The sequence below is a fragment of the Centruroides sculpturatus genome, unplaced genomic scaffold (assembly GCF_000671375.1).
Source record: "Centruroides sculpturatus isolate CEXI.00-Female unplaced genomic scaffold, Cexi_2.0 scaffold89, whole genome shotgun sequence".
Classification (NCBI taxonomy): Eukaryota; Metazoa; Arthropoda; class Arachnida; order Scorpiones; family Buthidae; genus Centruroides; species Centruroides sculpturatus.
The window spans coordinates 1056648-1076522 of NW_019384460.1; the positions used below are offsets into that span (position 1 = coordinate 1056648).

General features: G+C 30.3%; 1 protein-coding gene across 1 annotated transcript in view; it reads right to left on the reverse strand.

Annotated features, from left to right (window-relative positions):
* The window catches only part of LOC111620848 (tectonic-2-like), a 93807-nt gene that overhangs the window by 32652 nt on the left and 41280 nt on the right, over nucleotides 1-19875 (reverse strand). The window contains exon 8 of the mRNA XM_023362846.1: nucleotides 18310-18430. Coding sequence (XP_023218614.1) covers nucleotides 18310-18430 — 121 coding nt within the window. The remainder of the gene's footprint in view (nucleotides 1-18309; nucleotides 18431-19875) is intronic.

Genomic DNA, 19875 nt, shown 5'->3' on the forward strand with positions numbered 1-19875 from the left:
TTAAAAAAATAACTGTAGTAAGAAAAACAAATGAAAAATGCGAACTAATGTAACGTCGTATGGTGAGTTTTTGTTCGTATCCTGGAGCAAAAATATGTTCGAATTTCATGTCGTATCCTGAAAATTTCGTATGCTGGGGCGTTCGTAACCTGAGGTACCACTGTATATATATATATACTGTATAAATGTACTATCATAGATAAAAGATAATTATTCTTATTATTAAAACCGAAACACAATTAATCAGATCTCACTTTATATAAAGGAAGGCCCAAAAGTCAGTTAACTGGACTGTGTTTTGCAAGGAGTAAGAATAAGTTTAAAACAATGGTTAATTGACTTTCTGTGCATCTATTATATATATATATATATATAATGGATGATTACTAGTTTCTTTCTATCTTTCCTCTGTGATAATATTGACCCGAAACTTCTTTTGACTTGGATCATTAAGATATAGTTAATGAAGGAAAAGTTAATGAAATTATCGAAAATACAATTAGAGAAGTGAAGATCATAACTTGAGAACATTTACAGATGAAATTCTTCTCTAGGATTTAATTTATAAGAAAAAAAATATATATCCATCATCTTCCTCAAAAGATGTTCAAGAAACTTCTCCTTGAAATTTTTATCTACATATAAATTAAATCTTGGAAGAAAACAATTTATATTTAGAAATTTGGAAGAAGTATCTTCAGCGGAACCACGAAAACAATGGATTCAATTTGAATAAGATAAACACTGATTCATTAATAATAAATCTTATTATATAGACATAATACATAATAGACCAATCGAGAGGGAGAGCTGAGGATTTTTCCCCATGCCAAGAGAAAAATTCCCGAAGGGCAACTATGCCGTAAGGAATCACTACGTGCCCTGCGGACTTTGGAATCCGTATTGGTCTCTACCCCTACAAAATTAAAGTTATTTTTGCTAACAGATAATAAAATATTTAAGACTATTTTTTTTATTAATAAAGAAACCTTCTACGTATTTCATTTGTTTTAAAAGAAATGATACCTCAGGACCCCATACGAGCTTTCGACGGCCTTGATAACAGCTGAATCAAAGATGTGATTCTTCTGGAAAGTAAACAGATTTCCAATATTACTAGAACAGCGTGACAATACAAACGGAAAAGCGGAAAATTACCTTTATGTAACGTCTAGCAATGCCTGTGACGCTATTCTTTATGATAATAGTCAAGTTTACTTGAATATAAATGGAGTATCCATAATATTATCATCTTGAATGTCACCACATTGCAAATATAAAATGAAACTAATATTTACTTATTTAATCGATTAAATTATAATAATAAAACTGTTTAATCAATAAAAAATCAATATATTTAAAATTAAAAGCTATTTTTTTAACACGTTATCATTTATTATATACAAGTTTTCCAATCGAAGAAATGGTTTAAATAGTAAATAACTGGGTTTCATTAAAATTTCAATGAATATAGAGTATCGTTAATGATCTTTTTAAGTTAAGAAAACGTATAAAATAACAAAATATTCATTAAAATTTTAATACAAATCGTCATTTGATAGAGCGGGTGCATCAAACTTCATCCATACAGAATGTGGGTGCAGTTACCAAATCGTTGTTTGGAGATTATTGGGTTGCAACTTTCAAAAATTGTATACCGATAAATTCCCATTGGCGTACGTTTGTTGATCTGTCTGTCCTTCCTTAATATCGAGAACGAAATAAAATATATGATTGGCATGACTCTGTTGTTAACAGGAAAAGTGTGATTTACAGGAGCAACACACTACTAAAATTGAGAGCATTGCAGTCCGGAATGTGGCGAAGTCACAATAAATAATTGCTCGTTTTGTATGCATCTTTTTGTTCAACATCCGTGAAAAATGGCAGTCGTTTAGAGGTAGCCACTATCGGAGGTTCGACTGCATGTAAATCACTCTAGGTGTGATATTGATAGAAGCACCACTCAGAACTTAATTATAATTCCATGAATAAATTTCTAGAATTAATTTTAAAATGGATTTAATAAACAAATCGAACTTAATAACGTGAAAATATAAAATTTTAAGGAGAAAATTTATAAATTTGACTCGAACAAATAATAAAATTAAAGTTAATTACACAGACAGATCACATTTGATTGGTGTTATAAGGTAGTTTGCTGTTAATGAACAGTAAAATTACATTTGAAATTACAGTTTTTGACCTACCAAAGATTTTTACATCCCAAAAGATCTCCATACTTTCCTTGTGTTATATATAACAGCCAGGAAAGTGATATATATATATATATTACACCTCACTTAAAGTATTGCCACAGAAAAAGAAATGTAAGGAAAAATAAGCTTGAGATCTTATTAAAATTTATTCCAACTGGTGTATGTAAAAGTAAATTTTTAAAAAAAAGCCTTCAGGAGAGAAACAGCAACTGATTATTTCGATATAAAAAATAAACAAAATAACGAAAAAACCCCGCTATAAGAGAATCTGCCTTAGCAATCGATATTTTTGCTCTCAACTTTTTTCTTCTTCTTCTTTCTATTGTTTGCTGACGTTCCAAAAAGAAAGCAAGAACAATAGTTTCTTATTGACTTTAAATCCTTTCGAACAAGTTCTCATTTGTTTCCACGTGACTTAAGTACAAAGGTCATCTTTTGTCTTGTCGATAACGTTCGGAATTGTTTACTGATCTTTGAAATTTCGTGAAATTTTCGCAGATTTTACGAAATGTAAAACAATAAAAACATCTAAAAATACTGTTTGTTTATTTTTTTTTTATATAGGCAACGTGACACGTGGGCACGATCTGCCTCCAGGGAGAACTTTTTATAGGAAAATGGATCATATTTAGGTATAAAAAAATAACGCGAAGAAAATCTAGAAAACGCCACGTGACTCTGTTGGAGAGGCGTGAACCCACGACCAATTACCAACGTTCAGTGGTTTTATCCACTCGGCCACTGGTGGGCTTAAAAAATTGATTCTCAAGTCTTCGTGTGTTATATCATGAAACCCTGAGAACTAGCGCTTTGCTCGTGACATTATAACCCCCAATTTCTTCTTTTGTAAGTTTATATCAGTAATTTATAACGTATAAAGGCTTATTTGTGAGAGTTTTTTAATGTAACACACGCCTACACCAATTCCTCTTTGGTTTTTTTATAATGGCACCCTCTTCACGATCTGCTTGTTGCATTGTCTTGATTGTTGAAGTTCGTGCAAATTGCTGATGTTAGCAACGATCTGAACCAATTTCTTCACTTACTAATCAATAAAATATTAGTTAATGCATCTCATAAACGTTAGAACCTGCTTATCTTCTCGATATTTAAACCTGAAAGATGATGTCTCAGCAAGAAATTCTTTACTTAGTTTTTAGTGATGAGATTTAAAGATTAGCTGTTTATAAGTGTAAGCAATGACTAAATAAATAAAATTACAGAGATAAAAATACGTAAAAAGTGAATTAATAAAATGGAATTTATCAAAATTTAAATTCTTTCTATTCGAATGTAGAAGTAAATAATGTATCATTGGCTATATTTAGCATTGTACGTAGCAGAATACAATAAAATCTTTTATGAATTTATTATATTTTAAGAACATTTACCTGAAAAGCTTTTATGCTTAATATATATTTTAAATTTACTTATAAAGTAATAAAAATATTTATACTTCTTTAAAACAAATAAATGCATTTCCAGTGTATTTTTAGATAGTTTTAAAGCTGCAAAAAGTGTCTTTTTTTAAAATAATAAAACACATTTTTTAAAGGATTATTTAAAACACTCGCAAAGAAAATGATATAAAAGATGGTCCGAAATTCAGATAACCGAGTTATCATATTTTCACGAGCAATTCAGTAATCTTTGCAAGAAAATAGACAATTTATGGTCAGTAACAAAGAAATGTTAGTTAATATTTACAATAGTTAACTAACTTTCGGGCCACCCTGCGTCTGAATCTTTGTGATTCGGTGGAACAATAAAAACTAGTAAGTGACACTCAAGACCAACAGTGGTCGAGTGGATGGAACCACTGAACAATGGTAGTTGGAGTGAAAAAAGATTGAGAACCGTCGCTTCAGCGACTCAACAATCCTGAAGCACCCACACGAATAAATTCATTCCTGAATGCACCTATAGTTTCACTTTTCGCATTGTTTATTTAACTTCGTAGCGTCAAAAACTGTATCACGTCAACAAATAACGTGCAGAACTTTCCTTTCCTAGGATACAATTGAATATGCACATTAAAAAATAAGATATATCCTAAATATTTCCTATTCTGTACCATAGAGAGATGAAATTCTTGTAGCTGCATATCACACAGAATGTCTGTATCACGGTCATAAACAGTATTGTGCACGATTTCTCTACTTTATATTAAATATATATTATTTATTCTTCTATACATCTTTATACGAACTATCCCATACATTCAAAGATATTGTTTGAAGTGCCATTTTTTTTTACGTTTACAAAGTATTTTCTATGATTTATGTAAAGGCTATATTACTGCTTCCTTTTATATCTCTATAGAATCGACGTTCTTTACAATATATTATTTATTTTATGGCTTTGGATTCGCTTTAATCTGCCGAATTTGAATAATATATTATTATTTTTAAGTGTGCGTAGGAATTTTCTGGTCGATACGTTCGATGAATAATCAAAAAACATGAAACTGTCCACCATTAACCGAAATGAAAGCTGACAGTATCCTATAATATTTATACAAATAATGCTGTAGTGTATAGGAGAATAACACAAAGTATTTATTCTCCTACGTACTAAAACTTAATCTCAATTGTTAATTTTTACTGACACGTTTAACGAGTTAATGACTTGAAATATGGGGTTGAATCTGGTTGCTTCCGGTTGCACCACACAGTAGAAAGTAATCAGCTTAAAAATACAATAGTGGTATGACTAGATACTTATTATCGAATAAAGAATAAGTAGATCAACAATGAAGTAAATATACAGCCTCAAATATGCTTAAAGAAGACAATAAGAATAAGCTCGCTTTGGCCTTCTCGGAATGTACTGTATACTTTCTGGTGAGGTAAATTATTACTAGAATATACCAGGATACAATAAAGCATGGTATCACGCCGATCTGGAATTATAGGAGTTATATTAACCTTTATTAATTCGTTTATATTTAGAAAATGGCACTATAAGGAACGAATTTAAGTTATATTGATGGTGAGAACTTTCAGTCAGCGCAGCCATACATACAGTGGTTCGGATGCTTTCCCCAGACTTTACACTGAGTGAGGGTCCTCACCACCAGTATAACTTGAATTCGCTCCTCCTTACTCTATACCTGTAAAACAATAAACAAAGATCAATATAATTCCTACAGTTCCAGACTACGAGAATACACCGTATTAACAAATCCATAATTACAAAAGACTAGTCTACACCACGAACCCACATCGAGTAGAAAAAAATTACGTGGATTTGTGTGTGTGACTTGTATATAAGGGCCATTGATGTTATTAAATTTTAGGGGTTAATTTTGTCATAATTTCTTACACATTTTTCGCCGGGAAAGTTATGCAACTCATTGCTGGATTATTATTATTTAATTAAAACATTCTCTTATAAATTGTTACAGTAACTTCCCTTGAAAACACTTAATTATCAAACTTAATTAATAACAGAATTAATTGAGAGTAAGTATAATAGTTATCTAAAAAACATCTTAAAAAATACAATTTCTTTTATATATCATAACAGTCTTTTACTCTTTAAAAACGCAATCCCTAGATAAGACGATATTCATTATTTTACTTTATATAATTAAATTTAGTAAATAAAAGCCGTATCCGTGTTCTCATTTAGAGCCAGTGTATCGCTAAACGTTCTTTTTCTGAAGAACCATTAAAAAATTAAACGTCCTTCAATCTTTCTTGCTAATTCTATTGCGTGTTTACAACTTTCCCGAGTAAATTTCAAAAGCTTCTCTTTTTTTTTCAGCTTGTAAGAGCTTGTCCTAAGTTTTACCTCTCTTTTAACTTGACAGAAATTGTAATTATCGATGCAGGTTACATTAGTATAAATATGCGTTAAGAACAAAGTATACGACTTTCTTTTTTTAGAATACAGTTAAAATATACCTTAACAAATAAGGTGCAGTTTTACTTTCATGGGACAAAATAAAAAAATGTATATTAACAAATGACATGTAGCTTTCCTTTTCAAGAGGACAATGAAAATGTGTGTTAATTAATAGATGAGGTGTTGTTTTCCATCGCTTCTCTGGGACAATAAATAAGGTGCAGCTTTCCTTTTCTGTGGAAACAAATAAGGTGCTACTTTTCTTTTCTATGGAAACAAATAAGGTGTTACTTTCCTTTTCTGTGGAAACAAGGCGCTACTTTCCTTTTCTGTGGAAATAAGGTGTTACTTTCCTTTACTGTGGAAACAAGGCGCTACTTTCCTTTTCTGTGGAAATAAAGTGTTACTTTCCTTTTCTATGCAAACAAATAAGGTGTTAATTTCCTTTTCTGTGGGAACAAATAAGGTGTTACTTTCCTTTTCTATGGAAACAAATAAGGGGTTACTTTCCTTTTCTGTGGAAACAAAGTGTTACTTTCCTTTTCTGTGGCAAAATCTGACATGTAACTTTCCTTTCTGGGGTAACAAATAAGTTGTTACTTTCCTTTTTAAGTCAAGAAATAAGGTGCAGCTTTTCCTTCTGTGAGACAGAAAATACTTTTCTTGGCTTCGACCTCTAAGAAAGTTTCGTTAATGTAAAATCTCATTGACCATACTTACAGGCCTTCACGAATCGTTGAACACGATTGTTAGAACTTAATTTCGACAATTACATCAAAGTTTGTAAATGTGAAATTGTTTGTCGAGTTTATTGCTTCGAATTAACACGAAATAATTTGCCAACTTTATAATAAAACTTAATTACATCATTTGTCTTCTGATTATGTGATAAATTCTTATTTTATGATTGATGACGTGTTACGTGGAAGGATTTAAACGTTCAATTTCGAAACTATATCACGCGTGACAAGTGATCGCACCATCTACTAACGTGTCACATACATTTAACTTATGATAAACGTTAATTAAATATCAGATTTATCGTTATTAAAAATGGAAACCAATAGGTTAAACGTCATTAAATTTCACAAATGCCTTAATCCTGATAAAAATATTCTAATATAAGTGAATTTTCGTGTTGCTATTTTTGTAATTTTTGCTTTATAAACAAAAAAAAAAAAAAAAACAATTTCCAGCAGCGAGGTGAGTAACTTTCCCGGCAAAAAAAGTTAAAATTGCGTGTGGTGCCATCTCTTATGAGATTTTGTTAAAAATAGCTTTTATATTATTAATTATTATAAAATGGCAAAAAGCTTAATTTTGAAGCTACAAATAAATTTTATAAAAAATTGTAAATGCTTAACAATACAAATACAATCTTCATTAAGTCCCACTCCACTCAGTGATAACTCCATCTCCCCATTCTTTTAACCTTTAACCACCAAAATTTAATATATTAAATGCCCCTAATATCTATTGATTCTGTTAAAGTTTGGTGGTTAAAGGTTGAGAGAGTGTGGAGATAGAAGGGGGACATGTGTCGTGTCCCGCTCGAGATATAGCACATGACCTCCCCCATCTTCTCGACCTTTAATCTTAAAAATTTAATGGAATCAATGCTCCTAACACACAAACTTCACTGAAAAATTTCAGAAATTTTTGACAAAGGATACAGGAGTTATTAAGCTTTAAAGTGGGTGAACAAAATTGTATTCCCTACACACATATCCTAATATCCTTCCCTACATACAGGAAAAATTCCCAACTATTTTGTACTTCTCGACGTTTCAAGGTCCCCAAAAATATAAATACAATATATGTATTGTACAGAGAGAAAAAAACCTGTAAAGATAAACTAGATTAAATTTTTCTAAACGTTAATTCAAAAGGGTAATGTTAAAATGTATCCTATAAATATTTTCATTTTGACAGGTTCCGTTTTATAGAGGTAATAGAGGGGAAAATATTACAATTCAGAAGAAAATAACCTGTACAATACATACATACAGATTACTTAGAATGTGTTTTAACTGTGATTTAGAATTTCGTTTACTGAAATTACGTTACGAAATTAGTCCTTAAAAATTGTTCTGTTTCCGCATTATACAGGTTTCCAGTGTATAATAGCCGAAAACCTGTCTAATAAGAAAATAAAACATTTTTTCTTAAATACAATGTCGATCAGTTTTGATTTATTTTCCGTTTTGTATGTGTCCGTTTTAGACAGGTTTATGAAGTATAAACAATAAAAAAAGACCACAAAAAATGCATTACAGTAAAAATCTCAAAACTGTTGTTGATAGATGGACAAAATATTAAAATGGCGTCTATTTTTGTATTCTTCTGTAGTATTGTTTTTTTGTATTCCCGACCACTGGAGGCCATTTTGCAAATGGCCTACAGGGGTGAAAAGACATCAAGAGCCATAAAAGTGTGCTTTTTTTCTTTTTACTTGATTTTATTATCTAGCTACCATTTCACTTCCACACTAATTGAATCAGAATAAAAATTGAATTAAGGATAAAAGTTTTGATTAAGAGATAGATCCTTAATGCAACAGTTTCAACAAATAATAGTTATTATATAATTCTAAAAAAAACACAAGTAACAAAAAAAATTCGAATTTAAAAAAAATAGTTCAGGAGCTAATAATAATTTGTTTCTGTAACTTTTTAAAGGTGCAAATATCATTTAAAAAGCACAAATAAATGTAGTAAATTAAAAGGAAAATCTGAAAAATATCAAAAAATCTGGCAATCTTTTAAACAAAAATCTAAAAAAATTGAAAATATTTTATAAAAAGTCAAAAACCCCATAGAACAAAAATCTAAAAAAATTGAAAATATTTTATAAAAAGTCAAAAACCTCAAAGAAAATTTAAAACAAAAGTTGAAAATATTTTATAAAAAGTCAAAAACCTCAGAGAAAATAAAAAAAAAAAATATTTTATAAAAAGTCAAAAACATAAGAGAAAATCAAAAAATTGCAGAAAATCGATATTAAAAAATGAAAATCTACAGAAATTTTAAAACAAATTACACAAAAATAAATTCACAGAAAATCTAAAATGTTTTAAATTGCAAAAAATTTACAAAAAAAACACACAAACAAAATTTGTTTTTGTAATTCGTGATATTTACATCACGAATTACTAGCATTTATGCTAGTAAATAAAACTATTATAGTTAAATTATTCACGAATAATTTCTCGAGTAAATGTAATCAGAAAACACGCCAAGAGGGTATAACATTTCATAAGGTCTTTCTAAAACAAATTATCGAATTTCGATATTTTGATAGCAAATAACATAATTTATAAGTAGAGAAACTCTATAAAAACAACATTAAAATCGATTTTAGAAGGGATATTGAATATTAAATGGAGGAGGGATCGATCATCTAAGAAAAAAAATGAAGAAAATATTTTTTGAGTAATGCAAATAAAATAAATAAATGGTTTATTTGTAAAAAATACCACACATATTAATAATAAAAGTAAATAAATAAAAATGAAAGTGAACAGATGAACCACCCCCTCGAGGTCAATAATTTTGCATTAGAAATGATTGATCGCCTTGTAAACAACATTTAAAAAAACCTTTGTTTTAGTATGACACGTAAAATAATTCCACGGTATTTTTTGAGCCTCAATTTTAAAATTGCAGACCTATACACTCCTGTCTCGTCTGTCTGCCTGTCTGTTCGTCTATCATTCGATAATTTGACAATGAAGTTAGATATGGAAAGCAAAGGGACTGGAGTCTCCATTTAACTATATGATAGATATATAATAAAATCACGTGAATTCTGGCCTGGACCGGAATTTGAGATTGGGGGTGCCATTTTGAAAAAATTGTAGACTTATAAATTTCCATTACCGTCCATCTGTTTGTCCTTCCTTAATCACGAGTACAAAGTTAGATAAATGAAATCCGAAACAAGATATGGAAATTATAGGAGCAGAAGGCCCCGATTAACTATATAAGAACTTCCGGGTTACACCGGAAGTCACGTTATTTCGAAAATTTTCCCCTGAAAGGAGTTAGTTAGATGACCGGTACGACTCTATTGCTAACAGGAAAAGTACGATATACAAGGGCAAGACACTACTAATTTGAGGTGGAAAGCAGTGCCGTAACTAGCCATTCCTGTGCCCTGTGCAGGAATTTGTATTTAGGCCCCTTAATTAATTAGGTTTGGGAATGTAATAAAACAAATACATGCATTTTGGGCCCCTCTTTCAAGCGGGCCCTGTGCGGGTGCACCTGTTGCACCTGCCTAGTTACGGCACTGGTGGAAAGCATATAATTTAAATGAAATTAATTAAAAATTTTCTGAAGTGCTTATTTGTTAAATCACAAAAACCCATTAAGTAAATTTGTTTGAAGTACATACACCAAACATTCAAAGCAATTTCCTTTGAAGCAAACATTTCAAATAAATGTTTTGAAGAAAATATACGAATGTGAATGTATTAAACTGAAATTATTCAAACAAAAAAACACACGAATTTTTAAAATACAACTTAATTGTGAACGAAGAATAACTGCATAAAAATTCATAAACAACAAACAATAATTAGCAAGATTCAAGTAGAGGGCAGAAGACAGACAGACGAATCGATCAGCAGAATTGTTAGTCATTTAACAATATATTAAATCACATTAAAGATCATCAGAACTGTATACATAAACCATTAGTAAATGCTATTAAAATGGGGTCCAGAATCGATTTGAAATTTTCTTTTTAACCTTTATCTTCTTCAGGTTTTGATTTATGCCCTTATATATATATATATAAATGTACGTGTGTAAAAACATTTTTTATATATAAATTTTTTTTATTTTCTATCCATAAAGTAAATCGTATTTAGTTGACCAGATAGGATTTAGCAAGAGAGAAACTTTCTCTTCTATCATTTTTGATCCTTTTCTCTTTCTTTGTCCTTTCAAAAAAATGCAGCAGAAGGCTTTACTAAAATCTAAAAAGCTAAATCTAATAAAGCCACCAGCGAATCATTACTGTTTTCTATTCCTACTTATAGGAATTTTTTTTTACGAANAAATGGCATTTTAGATAATCATAAAGTTTGTAAAATGTATTTTCACAGAATCATGCAAGTCTATAATTCTCTAATGACCCATTTATAGGCTTGCATGATTCTCTAAACACAATTTATTGAGAATTATTAAGTGTATAAATTGGTTTTCGAGAATCAAAAAAAAAAAAAAAAAAAAATATTGAGATGAATTTACTGGAATGCAATTTAAATAATTGTAGACCTATAAATTTCAACTTTCCTCTGTATGTCTGTCTTTCCTTAATCTCGAGACCAAATACGGAAAGGAGGAGGCCCGATTGACTATATACGAACTTCCATTATTTCAATTCAAAAAATTTTTCCAGAATGGAGTTGCATAGATGACCGGCATGACTCTGTTGTTGTTAGGAAAAGTGTGATGTACAGGGGCAAGACACCACTAAAATTGAGAGCGCTGTGATGAAAAATTGCAGCCCGTCATTGTAACGTCACAATAATTTTTGCTCGTTTGTTTTATCACAACTCGTCACGTGGTTCACCTGCGAGGGAGATGCCTGATGGAGGATTTTACGTGATAAAATGTTCCTATTTAGGTAAAGAAAGCCCGGAAAATTTCACGTGGCCATCCCTGTTGGCCAAATGCAAACCCATCTGTATTCAGTGGTTTTATCCACACGATCACTGGTGTGCACATATATACAGTAAAACCTCGATTATCCGCCCCACCGACCGTCCTAGTCGGCAAATTTCAAATGTCCGCTAGTGATGTGGCGCTACAATATTTGGCTATGTCTTGGCTACTTTAATATTATTTTTACGAGTTTTAGCTGGCAACACTCATTCGACCATGAAAGGGAGCCAGTATTTAAACGAAGCTTAATTTTCTAATTTTTAACGATACAATAGCGACGATTATTATTTTTAAAAATTTTTGTTAGGCTTAACATCGATGAAAATTCAACGCAAAATAGGTTAATAGCGATATACTAATATACTAATTACATGGGATATAATAATATACTACACTAATAATGGATTTTTTCATACTTTTCGGTTATCCGACTTTTCAATTATCCGACCAACCCCAGTCACCAATTAGGGCGGATAATCGAGGTTCTACTGTATACATACACAAACCTTGATGCATGATATGCATTATACATGATACAGTAAGTTTATACCTAGCGTACTATACCTTATATCAGTGTTTCTCAACGGGGGCGATATTGCCCCCATGTGAGCGTTTTTCCATGTTGAGGGGGCGATTAGCAACAATTTATATTTTGGGGGGCGAAAAACAATTTTCTGGGCGATATAGTAAAACATTATATTAAGAATAATTAGATATTTTATTCGTTATATCGTACAATAATTAAATAAATAACATTATAATAGTCAATAGTCTATTCAATGCAGTACGAATTTGGCGTTAGCCTTGGCCCTCCGCTCGGAATTTTGAAGTGAAGGGGGCGATACTACGTTGAAGGGGGCGACGATTCATTAGAGGTTGAGAAACACTGCCTTATATACATACATTGTACAGTACAATAATTCAAGATATGTTTGGTTTTTGAAATGCTGAATATATATATATCAGATATAACTTAGTATTTATACGCGTATACTATCAGGTATACACTATATATATAAATCATAAACTGTATATACTATGTATCATATATATCAACTGTAGTGTTCGTGTATTAAAGTGTGTACTTACTGTGGATTAAAGTAGATGAATTCGAAATTTATTCAAAGAAAAAAGCAAATATATCTGTTAAAGTACGTACAATTTTTGTACATTTATCACTCCACACTGAATCAAACTTCCTAAATCCCCTCTCGATTCATCCATTAAAGTGTAAAACACGTATACACCGAATACAAGACATTGCGATGAATTTATGTAAATTTTATTGATTTATCGTTCTAAAAAACGAAAATAAGCAATTTGATATCTTCATTATGTAATAACAATTAATTTTAACAATAAAAATTTCTTTAATTTTAATTTGGAAAGGAAAAAAATTAAATTAAATTAATTAAGTTAAAACGTTAGTCGATGGCATTAAATACATCATTTGACCTTGTTTTTTTTTCGAATGCTTAAAATTGATATTTAATGTAAAAAATTCCCTTCGTTTTCCTTTATTTTCTAGTAAAATCGATTTAGAATTTTAAATTATTTATAAAAGTATAGGTTAACAGTGGAAGGAAAAATAAATTTTTCCTTATTATATACACAATATACGATCTTACTTAAACACACACGCGAAGTTTAATCATTAAAAAAGATGAAAAATAACATCAATTTTTATTTTATTTTATTTTTTTCAGGAATAAATGGTAAACAATAAATTTACAAATTACACATTTCTCTTACTAAAACATGAATTCGTTAGTAATATCTAAATTATTTAGATATTGCTAATTTAAATTTCTTCCAAAATATAATATATTTAGGGCCATGTAAGTCTATAAATGGCATTTTAGATAATCATAAAGTTTGTAAAATGTATTTTCACAGAATCATGCAAGTCTATAATTCTCTAATGACCCATTTATAGGCTTGCATGATTCTCTAAACACAATTTATTGAGAATTATTAAGTGTATAAATTGGTTTTCGAGAATCATATAAATCTATAAATTAATTTTTAGAACCATTTAAGTTAACCAGTCCACTTATTAATTAAAAAAAATATCTAGCAAGGAGTTGTGTAACTTTCCTGGCAAAACATTTAAAGTCGCGTGTGGCGCCATCTCTTACAAGATTTTATTAAAAACTTTTTATATTATTAATTGTTATAAAATAGAAAACAGCTTAATTTTCAGGGTAGAGACGAGATTTACGATAAAATTTTAAGTGCTAATAACGTGTACTGTACAATCTTCCTTAAGTCCGACTCCGCTGGAGATACGACACGTGACCACCCCACTATCTCGCCAACTTTCGACCTTTAACCATCAAAATTTAACAGCAGTAATGCTCCTAACACACAATCCTCCCTGAAAAATTTCAGAAATTTTTTCTACAAAAGACAGAGAAGTTATTAAGCTTCAAAGAGGGTAAACAACATCGTGCCACACAAACATCCACACACACAAAGAAAGAAACCCCAAATTTCAGTGGTTGGTTACCAATATAAAAACCCCAAAATTTTTGGCATTTCTCAATGCTTTAAAGTCCCCGAGTCCAAAAATCGAAAAATCTTGGAGGGGTGATTTTTTGACCAATTGCCGTATTTTATCTCTGTTATATGTAACAGAGGAAAGGTAATAATTAATTCATTAATTTAATAAAATGAACATAAGATATCTAATTAAAGCAAAACAATTCAAAAAATTTACTTAGAAATTTAGATATACACATTCAAACAAAATATAAGCTCTCCACCCCATAATCAAATAAAATATACGCTCTCCACCTCATAATCAAATAAAAAAAACATATACGCTCTCCACCTCATAATCAAACGAATATATATACTCTCCACGTCATACTAGAATAAATATATATGCTCTCCACCTCGTAATTGAATAAATATATATGCTCTCCACCTCGTAATCAAATAAAATATATGCTCTCCATCTTATAATAAATTTAAAAAATATGCTCTCCATCTCATAATCAAATAAAACATGTGCTCTCCACCTCGTAATCAAATAAAATATATGCTCTCCACTTTATAATCAATTTTTTTAAATATGCTCTCCACCTCAAATTAGTAGTGTCTTGCCTCTGTACAACGTACTTTTCCTGTTAGCAATGGAGTCGTGTCAGTTATCTATCTAACTCCTTTCAGGGGGAGGAATTTTTTAATTAAAATAACGTGACTTTCGGTTTGAATCGGAAGTTTATATATAGTTAATTGGAGGTTCCTGCCTCTAATATTTCCAAATCTGGTTTCAGCTTTCATTTATCTAACACCGTTCTCAAGATTAAGGAAGAACAGACAGCTGGACGGATGAAAGTGGGAATTTATAGGTCTACAAAATTTTCAACTTGTAGCCCAATAAAACTAAATAACTGATTAGCAGATATTCTAATAAATTTCTTGTGTGTTTTGAATAAATTTACTCCTTATGTTGTAGAAAATTACAGTTTTTATAAAACTGTTTTCTTTAATGGCACAGTAAATAAAGATAAATATTGGCGTTTTTTGAAACAATGAAGATAAACCGGTGATTTATCTACATGCAAGCTTAATTTGCAACAGTAACAATGCTACGAGCTAACTCTAGAACAAATATATGTGACAATAAAATTTTTAAAAATCAGCATAAACAAACCCTTAAAAATTCAACAATATACAAAGGACAAGAAATTTTAATAATAAAATAAAATCTTCCAAAAAATAAAAAATCCGGCATTTTTGGAAATATTCCTTGCAATTTTCTACGTAATAACATGTATAAAAATTGGTGGGAAAATCATCTGAAAAATTTTACCTATTTACTTCAAACGATTTTTGAATTTTTTCAGGGGAATACGCACTGACAAACGTACAGACAAACTGCAAATTTAGAGTAATTCTTATTATAAAATATCATCAGTCGATAGAAGTAACGATTTTTTCGGATATTACAGCAACATAAAATTACTTATATCATGTAAAAAATTAATGTTGTAATATTTCAAAAAAATCTCCATTTAATGCTACTTACTTTTGGAATATTATAATTTTAAAAAAATCATTAAATTTCTTCTCCATTTTCCACTTAAATTTGTGTTAAAAATATACACGTCTGTACATATAATTTAGTACAAAATTATCTAAAATTCATCTAAAAATTCTCAAATGATTTTCGAGATTTTCATCAAAAGCACGCACCGACAAACGGACGAACGAAGAAAAATTAGACTTTTTAAAGATATTTTACGCGTGGAAAATCGTTTTATCAACCAAAAACAAACAAATTTCTCATAAATATTATAGAAAATAATTTTAAAATGGGAATTTATATAAAGGATGTTGTTAAGTATAATTCTTTGGACCTTGAATTTTCTATTAATTCGTGGTACAAAGAACCTACCAAAAATTAATAAGGGGGTAAAAAAATAATAATATTTAATGGAACTTCCTAAAAAAATAATTAATTTTTAGAAGATTTATTGGATAAATTACAAGATTACAATATCGATCCATTGAGTTAACATTAGGGAAGAATGCATTTAAATTTGATAACAGCAAAGTGTAATTGCATCAATTATCGTATTTTTAACGGCACAGATCTGAAAAATTAATAATTTTATCTTTAAAAAATCAAATTTAGAATCAACAGATCTATAATAAAAAAAATCCAGCAACGAGTTGCGTAACTTTCCCGACAAAAAAAAAGTCAAAATTGCGTGTGACGCCATCTGTTATGAGATTTTGTTATTAAAAAATCTTTATAATTATTATAAAACGGAATAAGGCTTAATTTTGAGGATAGATATAGGTTTTATAAAGAATTGTAAGTGTTTAAAATCTTTATTAAGTCCGAATAACACTGGAAATGCGATACGTGACCGTCTCTATCTCCCCACCCCCTCGACCTTTAACCCTCAAAATTTAATATCGTTAATGCCCCTAATACCTGTTGATTGTATTAAATTTTGGTGAATTAAAGTCGAGGGAATGGAGAGATAGAGGGATATCGTCTCCAGCTCGAGATATGACACATGACCCATTCTATCTCCCCACTCTCTCGACCTTTAACTACCAAAATTTAAGAGCATCATAGCCCTTTATCCCCGAAAATTTTTAGAAACTTTCGACAAAAGTCATATGAAATATTAAGCTTGAAAATGGTGAACAAAATCGTGCCCTCAAACAAATACATACAAGAAAAACCCCCCCAATTTTTTTTGCATTTCTCTTCGTTTCAAGGCCTAGAGTCCAAAAATTGTAAAAATTTTGAGGGTCGTTCTTTGAGCGAGCGCCATACTTTCCCATTATTATTTATATAAGGAAAGTAAAAAAAGGAGTTTCATTTGGGGTATATGAAATGCATGGAGGTGTATGGGGAAGAAGAAGAAAAAAATAGTGAATTTCTTTAAAATTTTAGGAATTTTTTTGAAGAAAATTTACACCTAACAAAACAATACGAAAGTTTGATGTTTATTAAGATATATAACACCAAAAGTACAAGTTAAAAATTCAATATTCTACGCTTCAAAGTATATACATATAATACACAAAGGATTACTTGATTTATAAAGAATTTCTAAAAAAAATTGAATAAAAAAAATTATTTGTTTTTTCCATGTCAAATACTTTTTTTGGCCCTTTAACTTCAATAATTATTAAATTTTTAATTATATATAAAAGGGTGGCCCATAAGTCAGTTAGCTGAGATACATTTCTACATCGATACACTGAAAGGGCCAAAAATCACTTGACTGAGACACGTTTACATATATACTGGGTAGCTCGAAAGTTAGTTAACTATTTTTAAGGCTAGACCGCTGTCTTATTTAAGCATTTAATCATATTTTTAATACGTTTACACTAATTTATTTAAAAAACACACTGGAACAAAAAAAACAGTGTGTGTTAACTGATTTTTGGACCACCCTCTAAGAATCAACGTTGCGAACGTGTGTATAATCTCTTGCACCTCTCTAAATTGGACACTGATTTAGTGACCAACTTATGGTTTTACTTTAAAATACAGTAAAGTTTGGCACCTGTATATCGCGACCACCTGTCTAAACTGGACTGTTTTTAAACGAAACTGGCATATAGATTTTTCTCTCTTCTTCTCTGTCTAAAAACATATGTACACATTTCTGTATTAGCACTTGTGTCCAACTTAAAGAGGTTTTAGTTCAAAGTACAGTAAAATCCCTCCATTTAGATATTATCATATCCTGAACACTACTGTAAACAGAGTTTTGTGGAGTTGCTGGTGTTCAACTTAGACAGGTTTTACTGTACTTTAAAAATAAAAAAAGAAATCCTTTATACAGTAAAACCTGCTTAGTTAGGACCAATGTCCAATTTAGAGAGGTGTCTCAGATAGAGAATAGTAAAGCCATATAGATGTTTACAGGTTCCAACTGGAGGAATATCCAACTTGAGGGATTTTTTTTACTGTACTTTAATGTAAAACCTCTCTAACTTGGACACTTGTATGTACAGTATTATGTCGCTATTAAAACAATTAAATCTAATTTCATAATCGCTAAAATCTGAAAAGAATAATAACTCACCTAAGGGAGGTGCAATTATCTTGTAAGTGGTGAATATTGACTTGAAATGTACATCCAGAAATGCTGTTTCTTCCAAAAACTATCGGCACGTGCGACGAATTTCGGCAATCTCCGTTCACACCTTCAAATAAAAAAACAATTTAGTATTTAAAAATTGCATGCCCACGTACATTACACATGCTTTACTGTAATTATGGAAATTACTGTACTTTACTCATTACTGTACTTAAGGAAATATAAAACACAAGAAAAGTAAACAGCATGCGTGCGTTTTCTGATGAACACACAAGTTTTCATTAACATAATCAAGATTTTTCTGGTCATACATTTGGGTGTTTGTATGTTCGTACGTTCTGCGTAATGCGTGTGGGCATGCATTTATATACGCTTACATAAGTACAGTAAATTTATGCATATGAATGCATTCGTATCCGCATTCATCTACAGAACACGTATGTATGTACACATCACAGAAAAACAATTATTTATGTATCGAAATGAAGTATATGCGTGCAAGTGTACATAAACGAATACTTATATACATCAAAGAACATGCATCCACAAATGCAAGCTTCTTCTGTACATACATGCATGCACATGCTTACATTTTGTTGTATATGCAGGTGCACATTGTATACAGTACAGGTACAGAATGTGCATTAAAACAGATATGCTTGCATAATCGTAGATTTATGAATGCATGCTCTAAACACGTACATAAACATTCACATTCGTGTTTTATTTAGTAGAAAATCCAATTTTCTACGCTTAAAAAGATAAACTTGTTTAATACATCGTTGATGAAGATAGTGATAAAAAATATAATTAAATTTAGAAACGCAATTTACATATAAATCAATTTAAATATTTACAATATAGGCCCGATTTGCATATAAACTAAATGAGTTGCGGCTTAGGGCCTTTCTTTATGAGTCAAAAGCTTACTCTCACACGTATATGGAGGACAAGGATTTGTTGTACGTTATAGTTTAGGGCCTCACATGTATCATTATCTAGTAAAGGGCAAAGGCCCGTCGTAGATTGTAGCTTAGGCACACAAATGCAAGTCCATCCCTGCCTTCATCCATTCCTCTATTGTTTAAACCTTCATCATCATTATCATCATTAGATAATTAAGAGAGTGATTATAAATTGGAGAAAATTACGTATCGGCCAAAATTATCATTTTAATTATTCCCGATACAAATTAGTAAATTCGATTTTACAAACTCCAATACGTATTATACGGAATTTGATATTGTTCGTTAAGAAAAATAATTATCCTTGAAATCATTGGAATTCCCTTTGGAAATGTAATTAGAACCATTCGAATCAATTTTGATTTTCTTTAATTCACTCGACTTGTCACAAACACGGTTTACAAACACACACAAGAAGACACAGCATAGGCTGACAGTCTAATGAAGCAAACAATTCTAAGAATAAAAAAATAAAAAAAAAAACAAAAAAAATTGAAACTTTCTTTGACTATTTTTGATTGTCTTTTAGTTTAATAGTGGATTGTTGCTGCTCGAAATGTAAATAACACAAAAATAAAAACACTAA